We start from the raw sequence: 17,662 nt of genomic DNA on the forward strand, positions 1-17,662 counted from the left end.
TCTCACTGCTAAGTAGTATTCTATTATATATATAAACCACATGTTATTTATCCATTCGTCAGTTCATGAACATTTAGGCTCTTTCCATAATTTGGCTATTGTTGAAAGTGCTGCTATAAACATTGGGGTACACGTGCCCCTATGCATCAGCACTCCTGTATACCTTGGACAAATTCCTAGCAGTGCTATTGCTGGGTCATAGGGTAGTTCTATTTTTAATTTTTTGAGGAACCTCCACACTGTTTTCCAGAGTGGCTGCACCAGTTTGCATTCCCACCAACAGTGCAAGAGGGTTCCCATTTTTCCACATCCTTGCCAGCATCTATAGTCTCCTGATTTGTTCATTTTAGCCACTCTGACCGGCGTGAGGTGATATCTCAGTGTGGTTTTGATTTGTATTTCCCTGATCATGAGTGACATTGAGCATTTCTTCATGTGTCTGTTGGCCATCTGGATGTATTCTTTGGAAAAGTATCTATTCATGTCTTCTGCCCATTTCTTAACTGGACTATTTGTTTTTCGGGTGTGGAGTTTGGTGAGTTCTTTATAGATTTTGGATATTAGCCCTTTGTCTGATATGTCATTTGCAAATATCTTTTCCCATTCTGTTGGTTGCCTTTTAGTTTTGTTGATTGTTTCCTTTGCAGTACAGAAGCTTTTTATCTTGATGAGGTTCATTTTTGCTTTTAATTCCCTTGCCTTTGGAGATGTGTCAAGTAAGAAATTGCTGCGGCTGAGGTCAGAGAGGTTTTTTCCTGCTTTTCTCCTCTAGAGTTTTGATGGTTTCCTGTCTCACATTCAGGTCCTTCATCCATTTTGAGTTTATTGTGTATGGTGTAAGAAAGTGGTCTAGTTTCATTCTTCTGCATGTTGCTGTCCAGTTCTCCCAGCCCCATTTGTTAAAGAGACTGTCTTTTTTTTCCTTTGGATATTCCTGCTTTGTCAAAGATTAGCTGGCCATATATTCTGGTCCAAATCTGGGGTCTCTATTCTATTGCATTGGTCCATATATCTGTTTTTGTGCCAATACCATACTTTCTTGGTGATTACAGCTTTATAGCAGAGGCTAAAGTCTGGGATTGTGATGCCCACCACTTTGGTTTTCTTCTTCAATATTACTTTGGCTGTTTGGTGTCTTTTGTGGTTCCATACAAATTTTAGGATTGTTTGTTTTACCTTTGAGAAGAATGCTGATGCAATCTTGATTGGGATTGCATTGAGTGTGCAGATTGCTTTGGGTAGTATTGACATTTTAACAATGTTTATTCTTCCAACCCATGAGAATGGAATGTTTTTCCATTTGTTTGTGTCTACTTCAATTTCCTTCATAAGCTTTCTACAGTTTTCAGCATACAGATCTTTTACATTTTTGGTTATTCCTAGGTATTTTATGGTTCTTGGTGCAATGAATGGGATCACTTTCTTTATTTCTCTTTCTGTTACTTCATTATTGGTGTATAAAAATGCAACCAATTTCTGTACATTGATTTTGTATCCTGCAACTTTGCTGAATTCATGTATCAGTTCTAGCAGACTTTTGGTGGAATCTGTTGGGTTTTCCATGTAGCGTATCATGTCATCTGCAAAAAGTGAAAGTTTGACTTCATCTTTGCTAATTTTGATGCCTTTTATTTCATTTTGTTGTCTGATTGCTGATGCTAGAAATTCCAAAACTATGTTAAACAACAGTGGTGACAGTGGACATCCCTGTCATGTTCCTGATCTCAGGGGGAAAGCTCTCAGTTTTTCCCCATTGAGGATGAGATTAGCTGTGGGCTTTTCATAAATGGCTTTTATGATGTTTATGTATTTTCCTTCTATCCCGGCTTTCTCGAGGATTTTTATTAAGAAAGGATGCTGTATTTTGTCAAATGCTTTTTCTGCATCTATTGACAGGATCATATGATTCTTATCTTTTCTTTTATTAATGTGATGTATCACGTTGATTGATTTGTGAATATTGAACCAGCCCTGTGGCCCAGGAATGAATCCTACTTGATCATGGTGAATAATTTTTTTTATGTGCTGTTGAATTAGATTTGCTAGTATCTTGTTGAGAATTTTTGCATCCATATTCATCAGGGATATTGGCCTGTAGTTGTCTTTTTTTGCTGGATCTCTGTCCGGTTTGGGAATCAAAGTAATGCTGGCTTCATAGAATGAGTCTGGAAGTTTTCCTTCCAATTGTATTTTTTGGAACAACTTGAGAAGGATGGGTATTAACTCTGCTTTAAATGTCTGGTAGAATTCCCCAGGGAAGCCATCTGGTCAAGGACTCTTATTTGTTGGGAGATTTTTGATAACTGATTCAATTTCTTCGCTAGTTATGGGTCTGTTCAAATTTTCTATTTCTTCCCGTTTGAGTTTTGGTAGTGTGTAGGTATTTAGGAATTTGTCCATTTCTTCCATGTTGTCCAGTTTGTTAGCATATAATTTTTCCTAGTATTCCCTGATAGTTGCTTGTATTTCTGAGGGATTGGTTGTAATAAATCCATTTTCATGCATGATGTTTATCTATTTGGTCCTCTCTCTTTTCTTTTTGAGAAGCCTGGCTATAAGTTTATCAATTTTGTTTATTTTTTTAAGAAAACAAACTTTTGGTTTCATTGATCTGCTCTACTGTTTTTTTTTTTTTCTGGATTCTATATTGTTTATTTCTTCTCTGATCTTTATTATTTCTCTTCTGCTGGGTTTGGGGTGTCTTTGCTGTTCTGCTTCTAGTTCCTTTAGGTGTGCTGTTAGATTTTGTATTTGGGATTTTTCTTGTTTCTTGATATAGGCCTGAATTGCAATGTATTTTCCTCTTAGGACTGCCTTTGCTGCAACACAAAAGGTTTGGATTGTTGTATTTTCATTTTCATTTGTTTCCATATATTTTTAAATTTCTTTTCTAATTGCCTGGTTTATGCATTTGTTCTTTAGAAGGATGTTAAGGAACATGCTTTTGGAGGTTTTCCAGACTTTTTCCTGTGTTGATTTCAAGTTTCATAGCATTGTGATCTGAAAGTGTGCATGGTGTGATCTCCATTCTTTTATATTTATTAAGGGCTGTTGTGTGACCCAGTATGTGATCTATCTTGGAGAATATTCCATGTGGACTTGAGAAGAAGGTATATTCTGCTGCTTTGGGATGTAGAGTTCTAAATATATCTGTCAAGTCCATCTGGTCCAATGTATCATTCAGGGCTCTTGTTCCTTTACTGATTCTGTCCATTGTTGTAAGTGGAGTATTAAAGTCCCCTGCTATCACCACATTCTTATCAATAAGATTGCTTATGTTTGTGATTAATTGTTTTATATATTTGGGTACTTCTGAATTCGCTGCATAGACATTTATTATTGTTAGCTCTTCCTGATGGATAGACCCTGTAATTATTATATAATGTCCTTCTTCATCTCTTGTTACAGCCTTTAGTTTAAAGTCCAGTTTGTCTGATATAAGTATGGCTACGCTTTCTTTTAACTTCCAGTGGCATGATAGATGGTTCTCCATCCTCTCACTTTCCATCTGAAGGTGTCCTTAGGTCTAAATGAGTATCTTGTAGACAGCAAATAGATGAGTCTTGTTTTTTTTTTTTTTATCCATTATGATACCCTATGTATTTTGATTGTAGCATTTAGTCCATTTACATTCAGTGTTATTATTGAAAGATATGGGTTTAGAGTCATTGTGGTATCTGTAGGTTTCATGCTTGTAGTGGCATCTCTGGTACTTTGTGGTCCTTGCAACATTTCATTCACAGAGTCCCCCTTAGGATCTCTTGTAGGGCTGGTTTAGTGGTGATGAATTCCTTCAGTTTTTGTTTGTTTGGGAAAACCTTTATCTCTCCTTCTATTCTGAATGACACACTTGCTGGATAAAGAGTTCTTGGCTGCATATTTTTTCTGTTCATCACATTGAAGATTTCCTGCCATTCCTTTCTGGCCTGCCAAGTTTCAGTAGATAGGTCTGCTACTACCCTTATGTATCTACTTTTGCATGTTAAGGCCCGTTTATCCCTAGCTGCTTTCAGAATTCTCTCTTTATCCTTGTATTTTGCCAGTTTCACTATGATATGTTGTGCAGAAGATCGATTAAAGTTATATCTGAAGGGAGTTCTCTGTGCCTCTGGGATTTCAACATCTGTTTGCTTCCCCATATTGGGCAAGTTCTCAGCTATGATTTGTTCAAGTACACTTTAAGCCCCTTTCTCTCTTCTTCTTCTTCTGGAATTCCTGTGATATGGAGAATGTTCTGTTTGGTCAAATCACTTAGTTCTCTAATTCTTCCCTCCTGATCATGGATTTTTTTTATCTCTCTTTTTCTCAGCTTCCTCTTTTTCCATAATTTTATCTTCTAATTCACCTGTTCTCCCCTCTGTACCTTCAATCCACGCTGTGGCTGTCTCCATTTTATTTTGCACCTCATTTATAGCATTTTTTAATTCATCATGACTATTTTTTAGTCACTTGATCTCTGCAGCAATAGATTCTCTGTGTCTTCTATGCTTTTTTCGAGCCCAGCAATTAATTTTATGACTATTATTCTAAGTTCTTGTTCAGTTATGTTGCTTACATCTGTTTTGATCAATTCTTTAGCTGTCACTTCTTCCTGGAATTCTTTTGAGGAGAATTCTTCCATTTCCTCATTTTGGCTAGTTTTCTGTTCCTTATAAGTTTTAAAATCTTGTTATGTGCTCTGCACCTGCGAGCACTGCTAAATTAAACGGGGGTCATACACTTTTCAGGGCCTGGCCCTTCAGGAGGTGTTTTTTGGAGAGTGTTTACTTGGTCTCTGTTGTTGTGACTTTGGTTATTTTATTTCCCTACTCGTAGTGATGTTTTGGACCCTCCACCAGGTGTGCTTTGATTTGTTCCCTGAAGTAGCCTTGGAAAGGAAAACAAACAGACAAACAGGAAACAAAAACACACAAATAAAACAAACGAAAACTAAAAAAGTAAAAAGTAAAACAATTCAAAAGCAAAAAAACAGAAACACCAGCTACAAGTAAAGGACAGGGTGGAGGCGGTGCCAGTGAAAGAGCACATACAAAGAGAGAAATGACAGGGGGTGGGGGGAGAAAAAATAAGCATTGATTAGGCAGAGAGACTAAAAGACTTCATCCAGAGAGAGAGAAAGGAAAATAAGGAAGGAGTCAGGGGAAAAAGAAACAAAAGATACAGTTACCCAGACAGCTAAGCTATATGGCTTGATTATTCCAGAAAGAGAGAGAGAGAAAGGAAAGTAAAGAAGAACGTGTAGACCATGTATCAAGAGAATGGATTAATATGTCTGTTTAAACAAACCAATAACCAGAGTAGCCAGCCTAGAGGAGGGAAGAGATAAGAAGGAGAAATGGAAGGGAGAATATATCTATATATCAAGAATCGTCCTAGAATTAATCCAGACAATGCAGCAGTGCTGGTCTGGAGGAGGGGCCGTCTGGTTCCACAGCGTCTATCCTGCTCCAGTAGACACACAGTTACCAGGAGCAGAGGGGCGTGGTTTGGTGTAGGCTGGTCCCGCCTCTACTATGAGCCCCTCCTTTGTGGTGGTGGTGGGGAGAAAAATGGCGACCCCCCCCCCCAGTCCCTTCTTCACAACCTGGTGTCCCAGATCACTCCTTTGAAGCCATCCTCACTGTGCCACGGGCTCAGACAAGACTCCTGTGCCCTGGCACTTGGCTGGGAATTAAACTCCCGCTCTGTGCGCCCTGGTACTGGGGAAGCACCTCTCCATGCTGCCCGATGTGTGGTCCTGGCTCGTTATGTCCTGTGCTACAGCACTTCGGGGGAGGGGACCAGTTTCTCCTGCTGCAGACTGCGCCCCTGACCTACCACTGAACCCAGAGGTGGCTCCCACTCCCCAGGTGTGAGAACAGGGCAGCCAGCCCCAGTCCAAAGAAAGCCCTGCAGTTAGAGATGGGATCCCTCTTTGTCCCAGTTGGAGGTTTTTCTCTTGTCCAGATAATACTCCTATGCTTCCCCAGCTGCTCTCTCCTCCATTCCTCTCTCCGCAGAAGGGGATCCTCCCCTCTGTGCCTATGTGGCCCATTTTATCTCCCCCAGTTCGCAATCATCCACGTATGGTCCATCAGTTGTCCCAGTTTCTCCCTGGTAGACTCAGTCTCTTTTCCTCCCAGATTCTTGGGGTACAAAGTTCTTTGGCTTCAAAGGACTTCCAAAGCGCTTCTTTGTTTGAGAGATGCTGGGAAGTACGGATCCCCCTACTTCTCCAGCATGTTTGCTGCTTGCTCAGTATGTGACATTTAATTTTTTTTTTTCAACGTTTATTTATTTTTGGGACAGAGAGAGACAGAGCATGAACGGGGGAGGGGCAGAGAGAGAGGGAGACACAGAATCGGAAACAGGCTCCAGGCTCTGAGCCATCAGCCCAGAGCCCGACGCGGGGCTCGAACACACAGACCGCGAGATCGTGACCTGGCTGAAGTCGGACGCTTAACCGACTGCGCCACCCAGGCGCCCCAGTATGTGACATTTAAATAAAGACAATTAGTATAATATTCTATGGAATGTCTTTTCAGACTAAAAGTTTTTGAACAACATGTCTGAGAATAATAGTTCATGATATATAACTCAATAAAAGCCTTTAGTTTCTAAAATTTATCTAAATTTCTATGTATTTGCATTAAAATTTATTCCCTGTAAAATAAAAAGAGCATGTAACTAAATTCTCAGCATTTAGGAGGCCTTCAATAAATGGTTTTTGTATGACATGAATGAATGAAGTAGTAAAGTTAGCCAATTTTTTAGGCAAAAAGGATGAAAGACATATACCATTATTTTACCATTAAGTATAAATATAAACATTATTCAAACATTATGTTATAGAAATAAAAGAAACAGGAAACAGGGGCACCTGGGTGGCTCAGTCAGTTAAGTATCCAAGTATGGCTCAGGTCATGATCTTGCAGTTTGTGATTTTGAGCCCACCGTCGGGCTCTGTGCTGACAGTTCAGAGTGTGGAGCCTGCTTTGGATTCTGTGTCTCCTTCTCTCTCTGCCCCTCCCCTGCTTGCACACGTGCTCTCTCTCAAAAATAAAAATAAACATTTAAAATAGAAAGAAATAAAGAAACAAACTCTAAGTGTGGATGATAAAAATATAAAGAATTTATTTAGTCATCATGGTAGGCAAAAATAACTATGTATTATCAAAATGATAATTTATTGATTTAATAGTAATAATGGATCTCTTCTAGCCCACAAAGCATCCAAATTTGCAGTGAGAAGTCTAAGAGGAGGTGCTATGTAAAAGTAAGTCATAAATATAAGAAGAGACAGTGTTATAGCCTCAGTGAAGATGCCAGATGATGGCAGATTTGGAGCCTGCTTTTTTGTCAAACCTTTTTAATGAGGAAGGCATACCCACTTAAACCTGCTTCAAACAAGCAAAATGATCTAGGAAGGTGTTCATTGGGTCAGTGACTGGACAAACTCTGGACTCATGATGAGATCAATTAGAGAAATAGTCGTAGGAAAACTGGGCCATTACAAAAACCCCAAGCAACTAATCAAAGGCATTTTTGGTGCCTTACCGAGCTGGGGAGAAATCTTTCAGCTATAAATACCCAAAGAATGTCAGATAATTTTAGAGAAATAGAGATGATGGATTAAAAGGAAAATTGACATTTTAGTTTTTGATGGTTTTTGTTACATTCACGGAAGTTTGATGTCGATAAAAATCCAACATTAAAAAAAGACAGTGATAGCTAAAGAAAATATAAACCAAAATTATCTCCTGTTGAGGATTTTACACACACACACACACACACACACGCACACACACACGCACACACACACATTCTACATCAATCCTTTGGATGTCATGCTTAAAATGTGACTGATTCCCTAATATTAATGACAGTAATAATAGCAATAGCTTTTATTGTGTTAACTACTTTACCTTTATCATATAATTTAAGCTTCAGAATATGCCTGTAAGGTATTATTAACACTTTACAGAGGAGGAAACTGAGGACCAGAGGGGTTGAATAACTTGGCCAAAAGTCACTGAGCTAAAAATGTAGTAAACTGGAATTTGTAAGCGATCTGAGTTCAGAATCAAGGAGCTCGACCTCCATGCTACACTGCCTAGTGTATGGTTAATGCATCCCAATCTCAGAAAGGTCACCACACGCTGTTATGGGCTCTACACAATGTACACAGACATCAGTTTGAAAAAATGCTCCAGTGACTTCCTCACTTAAGAATTCCTGCCTCCCACAGTTCTGCTGTAAAAATCTCCATCTGTGCCTTTTTACTTTCTGGCATTCCTTCTGCTGTCCTTTGGATCCTGAAGCAGAATTTTCTATGAATATTGAATTTCTACCTTTTGCTACTTGGTACATTTTGCTTTTTGTCGACAAGTCTGCTGCCCTACTCGTGATGGTTTTTTCTGATGTGTTACAGAATTCTTCAAACCAGTTCTTCTGGTGTCATCTATAATACTATATTGGTAATATTCAGAGGGTAAACATGGGCATTTAGCCTCCATGAGACACTGATTGACTCAGTGGAGTGATAGGGGAATCTGTTTCCTCTGATCACAGTAATAGGAAAAAGTATTAACCCACCAAGGAGAGCAAGAGTTTGTAAAAATAATGCGATGAAGATAGATGATTGGAGGGGAATATAGAATTGAGATTGTTGATAGGCGTCATGAAAAGATTGTTTTAAATGACTATTCTTAATTTGTTTCACCCCAAATAATTTTATAGGTATTGTAAACCTACCTACTCTTCTTTGGATATTCACAGCTGATGTATTTCTTCCTTTATTTACTATATACTGGACACTGTGTTATCAAGATACTTATTAATATTTCAAGCTAATGCAGGAATAAATAATTATGTTTCTTTAAGAGGAAAATAAAAAAAGTAGGAGAATTCAGATTTAATAGTTGATATTATTTCAATAATCTTTAACACAAAGACTTTATGTAATATCTTCATGGTCATTTTATGGTCATTTACAAGCAAACATAAAAAGCTTATTGTTGTTATTGCTGTCAGTGAGTAAGGACTTCAATATTCCACTAACAATTGTTATGACAGTTGTAAGTTCAGAGTGATTTTATTAGTAGGATATACTAAATATTATGTTTGAATAATCACTGCAGAAAATGATTGCTTTTAGTAGGTGGTGAATACTTCTCTCCAAAGAAAATTAATGATAAAGTCAATGATTTTGTCTCAATTGCTAGTGAAAATGCATGAAGACATGATATCCAGACCCAAGATATCAGTCAACTGGGAGACAATTCAGAAGCTTTTGATTTCTATACAAATGAATTTCTAAGATGTCAATTGTCTCTTCAGGGACCTATGCTGTGGGGGAAAGAAGATTTGGTTTAGTTGTCTATTTCCTTTCTCCTATTATGTTGAATATCCATGAAGGTGCTTCAATCCCTCAAGTTGTAGTTTTATATGTCTTCTTTATTTTGAAGTGTACCTCATTATAATTTACATACTTATCTACTAATTTGTACATTATTTACATATTTATACAAACCAACATATTTATAAATTGAAATACATTTGCATCTTGGAAGTTTATGTTGTTCTTGTCTCTCTTAGAAAATGAGCCAGCAGGCAGTGGAGACTAATGATACAGTTTTCTTGGGGCACCTGGGTGGTTCAGTAGGTTAAGTGTCTGACTCTGGATTTCAGCTCAGGTCATGATCTCACAGCTCATGAGTTTGAGCCCCAGATCAGGCGCTGCGCTGACAGTGTGGGGCCTGCTTGAGATTCTCTTTCTTTGTTCCTCTCCCATTTGTGTTTTCTCTCTCTCTCTCTCTCTCTCTCTCTCTCTCAAAATAAGTAAACTTAAAAAATGATATTGTTTTCTTTGGTTATTGTAGATTTGGTCTCATAAAGAAACACTGTGCATGGTATGTATTTGTAAGAGCAGTGAGGAGTCCATTGCTCTGGATTCATAGAGAGATTCTCCACTGTATCTGCTCAGTCCCATCTTAGTGGGGGCAACTTTCTTCAAGTTTCCAACTCTACTCAACATGTTCAAATTCCTGATGAAATTCTTTTTCTTATGGCTTGTAACGGTCCCTACCTGCTCTGTGGTGATGTGTCTCCAGTCAGTAGAGGGGTCAACACTAGAAGATAACTTATCTCGAGTCTCTTGTTTCTTCTCTGGGTTTTTATGATGGAAAGTTTGTCTTTTGTTCTCCTTTTTGCTTCAGAGACTTTTGACCCTCTAATCTAATGATCTTTCCCCTCCCCTCAAACTTTGTCTTCAGTCCTGAAAGAGGAAAAAGCCCAGCCCTCAGATTTCTTTAGATCTCTTTTTTCCCTCCATCTTAAGAGTGGGCTTGGGTGAAGAAAATTTTTCTTGAGATAAACATTAGAGGAATGAAGGAAAGTTAAATTCACTAATAGTGACTAGATTGATCTTTTATGATAACACCACATATATATTAACATTTTGCATAACCTACAGCATAAAAAATATACATATGCCTATGTAAAGTATACAGCTGGTAATTATATAACTTAATTTTGATGATTCAGAAGAAACTTCATAGTCTTTCAATTATATTAAGAACCTTAAATGAAATTGAGATTGAGTTGAAGGTAAACTGAACTTATCATCTCAAAACCTAACTCATATTTTTGTTTTAATATCAGTGAACTTATTTATATATATGTCTCTTCATAAGATAAGGTTTGCAGAAAAATTAGTTTAATTGAGTTTCAAGTTTGGTTCTACACTAGTAAGTTTTTTACTATAGTAAATATTTTCTACTTCATATGTAACCATTTAAGAGAAACATGCATGAGAAACAATAGCATAAAAATAAAAAGACTTTTGACTTCTTTGTTGAGCTTCATCCATTTTCTTTTTCGTAGATATGCCTCACTGGTAAAATCAGTAATTCTCCACACAATAAAGCACTGTATAGCATGTCTGTGAATTCTGTTTTCATGCAATGCAACCTATTAGGGAGAGCTGATTTTTAAAAGACTATCAAAATCCCAGGCCATCAATAGAGATAAGCTTGTGTTTATTGAGAATTGATTTGAATCATGGGCTATTAGAGTGGAAAGTTACCTAGAGAAACTTCTTCGTATATATAGGTGAGAAAAACTGAGATCCAGAAGGCTGAAGCCAATCTTCTAAGGAGCACTGTTTTACATATACATATACATGTGCACATTCATGTGTATGTATATATTTTAAATTACATAATCTAAATATGTATATATTCTAATTCATTATATTATTTTTGAAAAAGTTCAGTTATTTTATTAAAGATAAATATTTAAATGCACAATATTTTTGGAGTATTTCTTTGTTATTAAAATTTATTCCACTGAAATGACAGCTTAAAATGTGTAACTCCTATACCAATTTATAATTCTCTTATTTGTATTGAACTAGGGCTTGGAGAAGGACCATACATGCTGGCAAATTATGGACAGAGTGGCCTTGTTCTGGGGGCCAATATGACCAGTAGAAGCATTTTCTCTTTGCGAAGGGGTAGTATTCATGGCAACTTGTTTTTTAATTTTATGATCACTCCAGGCCTTTTTAAAGAGAAGGCATCATGTAAGTATGATTTCCAATTGAAAATAGGAATTTTATTTTCCCTTTACATTTTTTCATTTATTCATGCAGTAAATAATAATTTGGGATCTAATATGTTTATGACATTTTTTAAGATGTCCTAAAGGAAGTAAAATGAAATAAGACACTGGTAAGGCACCTGGGTGCCTCAGTCAGTTAAGCGTTTGACTCTTGATTTTGGCTCAGGTCACGATCTCACAGTTTGGGAAATTGAGCCCTACATTGGGCTCTGCACTGACGGAGTGGAGCCTGCTTGGGATTCTCTCTGCCCATCCCTCTCTCTGCTACTACCCTGCTCATGTGCTCATTCTCTCTCTCTCTCTCTCTCTCTCTCTCTCTCTCTCTCAAAAATAAGTAAATAAATATAAAAAATAAGACACTTGTACATGAACCAACTATCTCTTTTGTATATAAAATCTTCTCTTTGTTTATCTGTTGGCATACATATGTATTAGGATGGCAATTATTTAATTAAATTTTGGGTCCTACATAAAACACAACTTAAATTTTCATAGTAGCCATCACAGACTTGAATTGAAATTTTTGAAATTTTGATTTGATCACAGAAATTAAATACTATGAAAATAAATCAGAATCTAGACGGTCATTGAGACAGCCTGTTACCCTTATATGGCCTTGTCTCTCCTGGTACCTGGTCCCACATTTACTGTTTTGCATATGCAGATCACTGTTGGTCATATCCACTTGGCACCCATTCCAACTGGTGGTTAGTGTCCCTTTCTGATCTGGTGATGCTCAGCCTACATCAGTTATACTAGCCCTATGTAGAATCATGCACGAGGTGTTGTATGAGCTTTGAAAATATTTGTTACATGAATCCAACCTAACTTTTATTTATTCTGAGAAATCTTCTGATTTTCTAGCTAGAATGAATTGCTTCTTTCTTGTAAAAAGAACTCCCTTAGGTCTTTTTAATCTGTGAAAACACCTATCAAAGTCTGCAGTTCCAATTTATATGTTAGTCATATACTTTTCCTCTGATACAGAGTTCATTTATTCCTTTTTGCATTTCCCAGTTCTCAGCAGAGGGACTTACAAGTTTTAAGATACAATCAATGCCTTTGTAATCACCTATTAGACTTGAGAAAGCTCTTCATTTTATGATTATAATAATGTTTTTAAATTTTTTTTTTCAACGTTTTTATTTATTTTTGGGACAGAGAGAGACAGAGCATGAACGGGGGAGGGGCAGAGAGAGAGGGAGACACAGAATCGGAAACAGGCTCCAGGCTCTGAGCCATCAGCCCAGAGCCTGACGCGGGGCTCAAACTCACGGACCGCGAGATCGTGACCTGGCTGAAGTCGGACGCTTAACCGACTGCGCCACCCAGGCGCCCCTATAATAATGTTTTTAATAGAAAAATCCTAATGGACATAAACTAAAAAATTAAAACCTAAAAAAATGAAGGCCTAAGAAATTAAACCTGAAAATCTCAATTTTAAACCTTTTTATATCAGGGCACCTGGGTGGCTCAGTTGGTTAAATGTCTGACTCTTGATTTCGACTTCGTTCATGATCTCACAGTTCTGATTTCAAGACCTGTGTCATGCTGCTTGCTGACAGTGAGAAGCTTGCTTGGGATTCTCTCTCTCTGCCCTTACCCCACTTTCTCTCTCTCTCTCTCTCTCTCTCAAAATATAAATAAACTTTAAAAACAACAACAAAACAAAAACCCTTTTATATCATGGACTTTACAAATATGAGGAAAAGTTTTAAAGCATATAACAAAAGAGGGATGACATTTCTCGAGTGTTTTGTAGTTGTTTGTTAGCCATTTGATCATCTATTGGGAAATAGACAATAATGTTGAGCAAATAGTTTTTCTTAATTCAGCAAAATCACTTGCAAGAACATTGCCCATTGAGAGCCCAGTGATATTGAAATTCAGGGACATGCCTAAATTGTTCTGTTTCCCTTTTCTTTTATGTCATCCAATTTAGCCATTTATAGATTTTGTGCATTTGAAAATGTTAAAGCTTGCAAATACAAATACATGTCCAATTAATCACTGAATTACTTGTATGAAATTGTGCATTCTGGGATCCTAAGTTGATATGTCGTCCCCCCCACCAAGGACATGAGAAATTATTTAAAAAATAGAACTCATTGAAGACTGATTTTTTTTGAGCTGTCACTGTTATTCATTACTCTAAGATACTAATTTTCCTTTTAGAGATCTTATAATTCATTTCTGAAATCTTTGAGACTGGTATTAATTATATATGGCAGTTACGCAGTTCTGCTTTTGTCCCGTTGATAAATACATTTTATAATGCTCATGTTGATGATCTGCTCTCTTCAGAGAACCCAGTGAGGTGTCAAACGCACTGTTCTATGTTTTACAGCATTGGCACTTGTTTCCTTTGAATCTGCTGAGAGGCCAAACTATTTTCTCTATGTCCACGATGATGACAGTCTTAGTTTGGAACTGTGGCAGGCAAATTCGGCCTTTCATCGGAGAGCCACATTTTTCCACCATCAGGGGCTCTGGATTCCTGGTTACAGTGCTTTTGAGTTATACAGCAAGAAAGGCTTTTTCATCGTCCTTACAGATTCTAGTGTCAAAGCATCAAAATATGATGATTCTGAAGAATTCAAACATTCAAGTAGCTTCAGCATAGAAGGTATGGGTCCTGAGATCTTCAAAAGGAGAGTCCATAGATAGTTTACGTTATGGCAAAATGTTTATCAAATTTTATTTTTTAAGTCATTCTTAAAGGAGTACAAGTAGATCAAATTGTATGACTTTGGGTAAGTTTCTTAACCTCTTTGTCCTTCAGTTTATATGAAATTAGAATGGAGAAAATAATAACACCTACTTTATAGAGTTATTATACCACATAAATTAATTGGTAACTCCCTTACAACAGCCTTAAATAATGTTACTTTTAATTATGGCTCCAATTACTACTTTCAGTGCTATCTGAACTTTGGAAATAGAGCTTACTTGTATCTCTTGGGTTTACCTCCAGTTTCCTAGAAGGCAACTTCTCAATAACCTGATTCTTAATGATAAAGATGGAATGTTTATCTCTGTCTTTTGAATAATAGGGTATCTGGTTCCACTGACCTCTGGAAGATTTCTCTTGTTCAGTGGAAGCCTGATTTTATTTCTAGAAATCCTTACAGTTTTATAGCTATTTGTAGCCGTTGAATTTTCTGAATTGCAGAGAGGAATCTTCACTGACTCATCTGATGTTTAAAAGTCATGATTTGTTTTCAAAACCTAGGAGCTTGACATATGCTTTGTCTATCCCAAACAAACTGTTTCATTTTAACATTTTGTTTCTTTCATTAATTCACCTGCCTTTTCTGTTGTGGATAAATTTCTGTAAACTTCAATAGTCTTTGGATTTTAAAAATTCAGATGAGCTTCAATTTTTTTCCTATTAAAAAGGGTTCCTGTACTCATGAGGAAAAGAGTCACTGACATATCAATACCATATTTTTACTTGAGTTTCCTTGAAAGTGGAACATTTTGATCCTCTATTTCCCCTCCAACCTAGAAGTCTACTCCATTAGAATCAGACCCAGTGGCTCCACCTGAGTTTTGGACCAACTACTGCCAATGGCATCATCAGAATCTCAGAAAATTATTTTTGTGGGCTTCCTAAAACCAGGAAACTCTAGGAATCTACTCTAGTCTTGGAACCAATCCTCTCTCAGGATCCACAATTCTAGTGACCCAGCTGTAATGGCCATTCTAAATTTTAGATGCATAGATGCCTTCCCAAAAGTTTTATTTTCCTACCTGTACTTTGGAATTACATTCTGTACCCAGAATTTGAGAAACATAGCCTCTACCCTGAACTTTCTCCTTTATGGAGCGCTCTTCTTCAGAGTTACTTTTGGACTGCTACTTACAGACTATTCTGTGATGTGGGAAGGGAAGAGTACTAGTAATTTGCAAGAGAAAACTCTTTAATCAAGGGAGATTTTATAACTGTAAGCATGTATTATTAAAACCCATTCATTTATATTTGTCATCAGATAATATTTACCATATACAAGGCAATGCTCTAAGTTCTACAAGAGGAACAAAGGTGGAATGCTCTCCTTAGTTTTGATATCGGGAAACACATCTTTGATCTTGCTGTTTTCCTAACTTGGTAGGACATTTGGTCCTGCTGAGTCTCAATTTCTTCATTTGTGAAATGAAAATAATACTCAACAGGCTTGCAAAGATAAAATAGAATAATATATAAAAATTACTTTGCAAAAAGTAAAATTCCAATCAAGTTTTGGTATTATTATGATATATAGATCAATGAGAACCCACTAAATATAAAGGGAAAAGATTCAGAATTTTTCTGCCTTCTCCAACTCCTGGATTTTTCAAATCTTTGGAAAGTAGACTAACATTAAGATATTCAACATAACCATGAAACACTTTGATCACCAAACAATTGTAATGCCTTTTTCACTTGTCCTGCCTTTTCTAGAGCATTATGGTCAAAGAGGGGTCAAACCCAGAAGGCTTGTTATCATAAATCATTATTTTTTAAGATGTACATTAAAATATTTACAATCTAAACTTTATTTTTCCCCAGAAATCCAGGCAGCAGTGCCCTACAGGAGGATGTGTGAATGGAGATATGAACCTTGTGCCACTCCCTGTTTTAAAACATGTAGTGACCCTGAAGCACAAGCGTGTAAATTTCTTCCACCGTAAGTCATGAGTAACCATTAAATGAGCAAATTCCAGCATTAGCAGATTCTTATCTCAACCCATTTTTTTAGATCAAAAAAATTCTCAAGAATAATTTGTGCACGTTCTATAATTATTAAGGAATTCATCTCATTTTATTCAAGCAATAGTTATTGAGGGTGTGCTATGTGCCAGGAAATCTAGCTGTTGTGGAATAATACTGAACAAAGCAGACAAAGTACCTGCCCTCATGCAGCTTACATTTTGTCGGGTTAAGGCAGAGAATAAACAAACAAAAATATAAATATGTAGTATAATACATTGTTAGATGGAGATATGTGTTATGAAGAGAAATAAAGGAAAGTAAGGGAGATAGGGAGCATAAAGCATATGTGTATCTTTGCTAATTTACATAGGGTGCTCATGGAAAAACAGATGAACAAGGTAGCGTGTGGTCAGAGATATAAAGGAGGTAAAGGAACTGGCCATGTGGATGCCTGGGGAAAGAGTCTTTCAATCTGAGAACAGTGCAAAGTCCTGGGGTAGGAATTTGTTTGGTTTATTTAAATATAAACAAAGAAGTCAGTTAGTTGGAGCACAGTGAACAAAGTTGAGAGAGGTAGGAGATGAAACCAGAGAATCATAGTGGTGTGCAAATCTTACAGGGCCTGTGGCCCATTGTGAGTACTCTGTCTTTTTCTCTGAGCAATACCCTGGTATATTTTTAACAGAGAAGTGACATGTTCTGATTTATGTTTAAGAAGTCTTCTTGGCTGTTGCAGTGACTGTTGAGGAAGGGAAGGACAAGGGCAGAACTGGTCAGTAATTCTGACAAGGTATGAAGGGGATTTCACTAGGTTGGTAGTCCTGGAAGCTATGAAAAATGTAAAGATTCTGAACATATTTTGAACTTAGGGCTGTGGGTTATACTGTTGGATTTAATATCTTTCTATGAATGAATAATTTCACTTAGCATAATACCCTCTAGTTCCATCCATGTAGTTCAAATGGCAAGATTTCTTTTTGATTGATGAGTAATACTCCATTGTGTGTGTGTGTGTGTGTGTGTGTGTGTGTGTGTATATATATATATATATATATATATATATATATATATAAATACCACATCTTCTTTGTCCATTCATCCATCAGTGGACATTTGGGCTCTTTCCATCCTTTGGTTATTGTTGATAGTGCTAATATAAACATTGGGGTACATGTGCCCCTTTGAAACAGCATACCTGTATCCCTTAGATAAATACCTAGTAGTGCAATTGCTAGGTCATAGGGTAGTTCTATTTTTAATTTTTTGAGGAACCACCATATTTCCAGAGTGGCTGCACCAGTTTGCATTCCTACCAGCAGTGCAAAAGAGATCCGCTTTCTCCACATCCCTGCCAACATCTGTTGT

General features: G+C 37.0%; 1 protein-coding gene across 1 annotated transcript in view; it reads left to right on the forward strand.

The window, feature by feature from the left end:
* OTOGL (otogelin like) overlaps positions 1-17,662 on the forward strand; it is a 140,583-nt gene that overhangs the window by 78,951 nt on the left and 43,970 nt on the right. The window contains 3 exon segments of the mRNA XM_047066966.1: positions 11,396-11,563; positions 13,949-14,227; positions 16,154-16,271. Coding sequence (XP_046922922.1) covers positions 11,396-11,563; positions 13,949-14,227; positions 16,154-16,271 — 565 coding nt within the window.

Source organism: Lynx rufus, unplaced genomic scaffold, assembly GCF_022079265.1.
Source record: "Lynx rufus isolate CCGP_SWC_20201006 ecotype Redwood Valley unplaced genomic scaffold, mLynRuf1.p SCAF_7, whole genome shotgun sequence".
NCBI classification, from domain to species: Eukaryota; Metazoa; Chordata; class Mammalia; order Carnivora; family Felidae; genus Lynx; species Lynx rufus.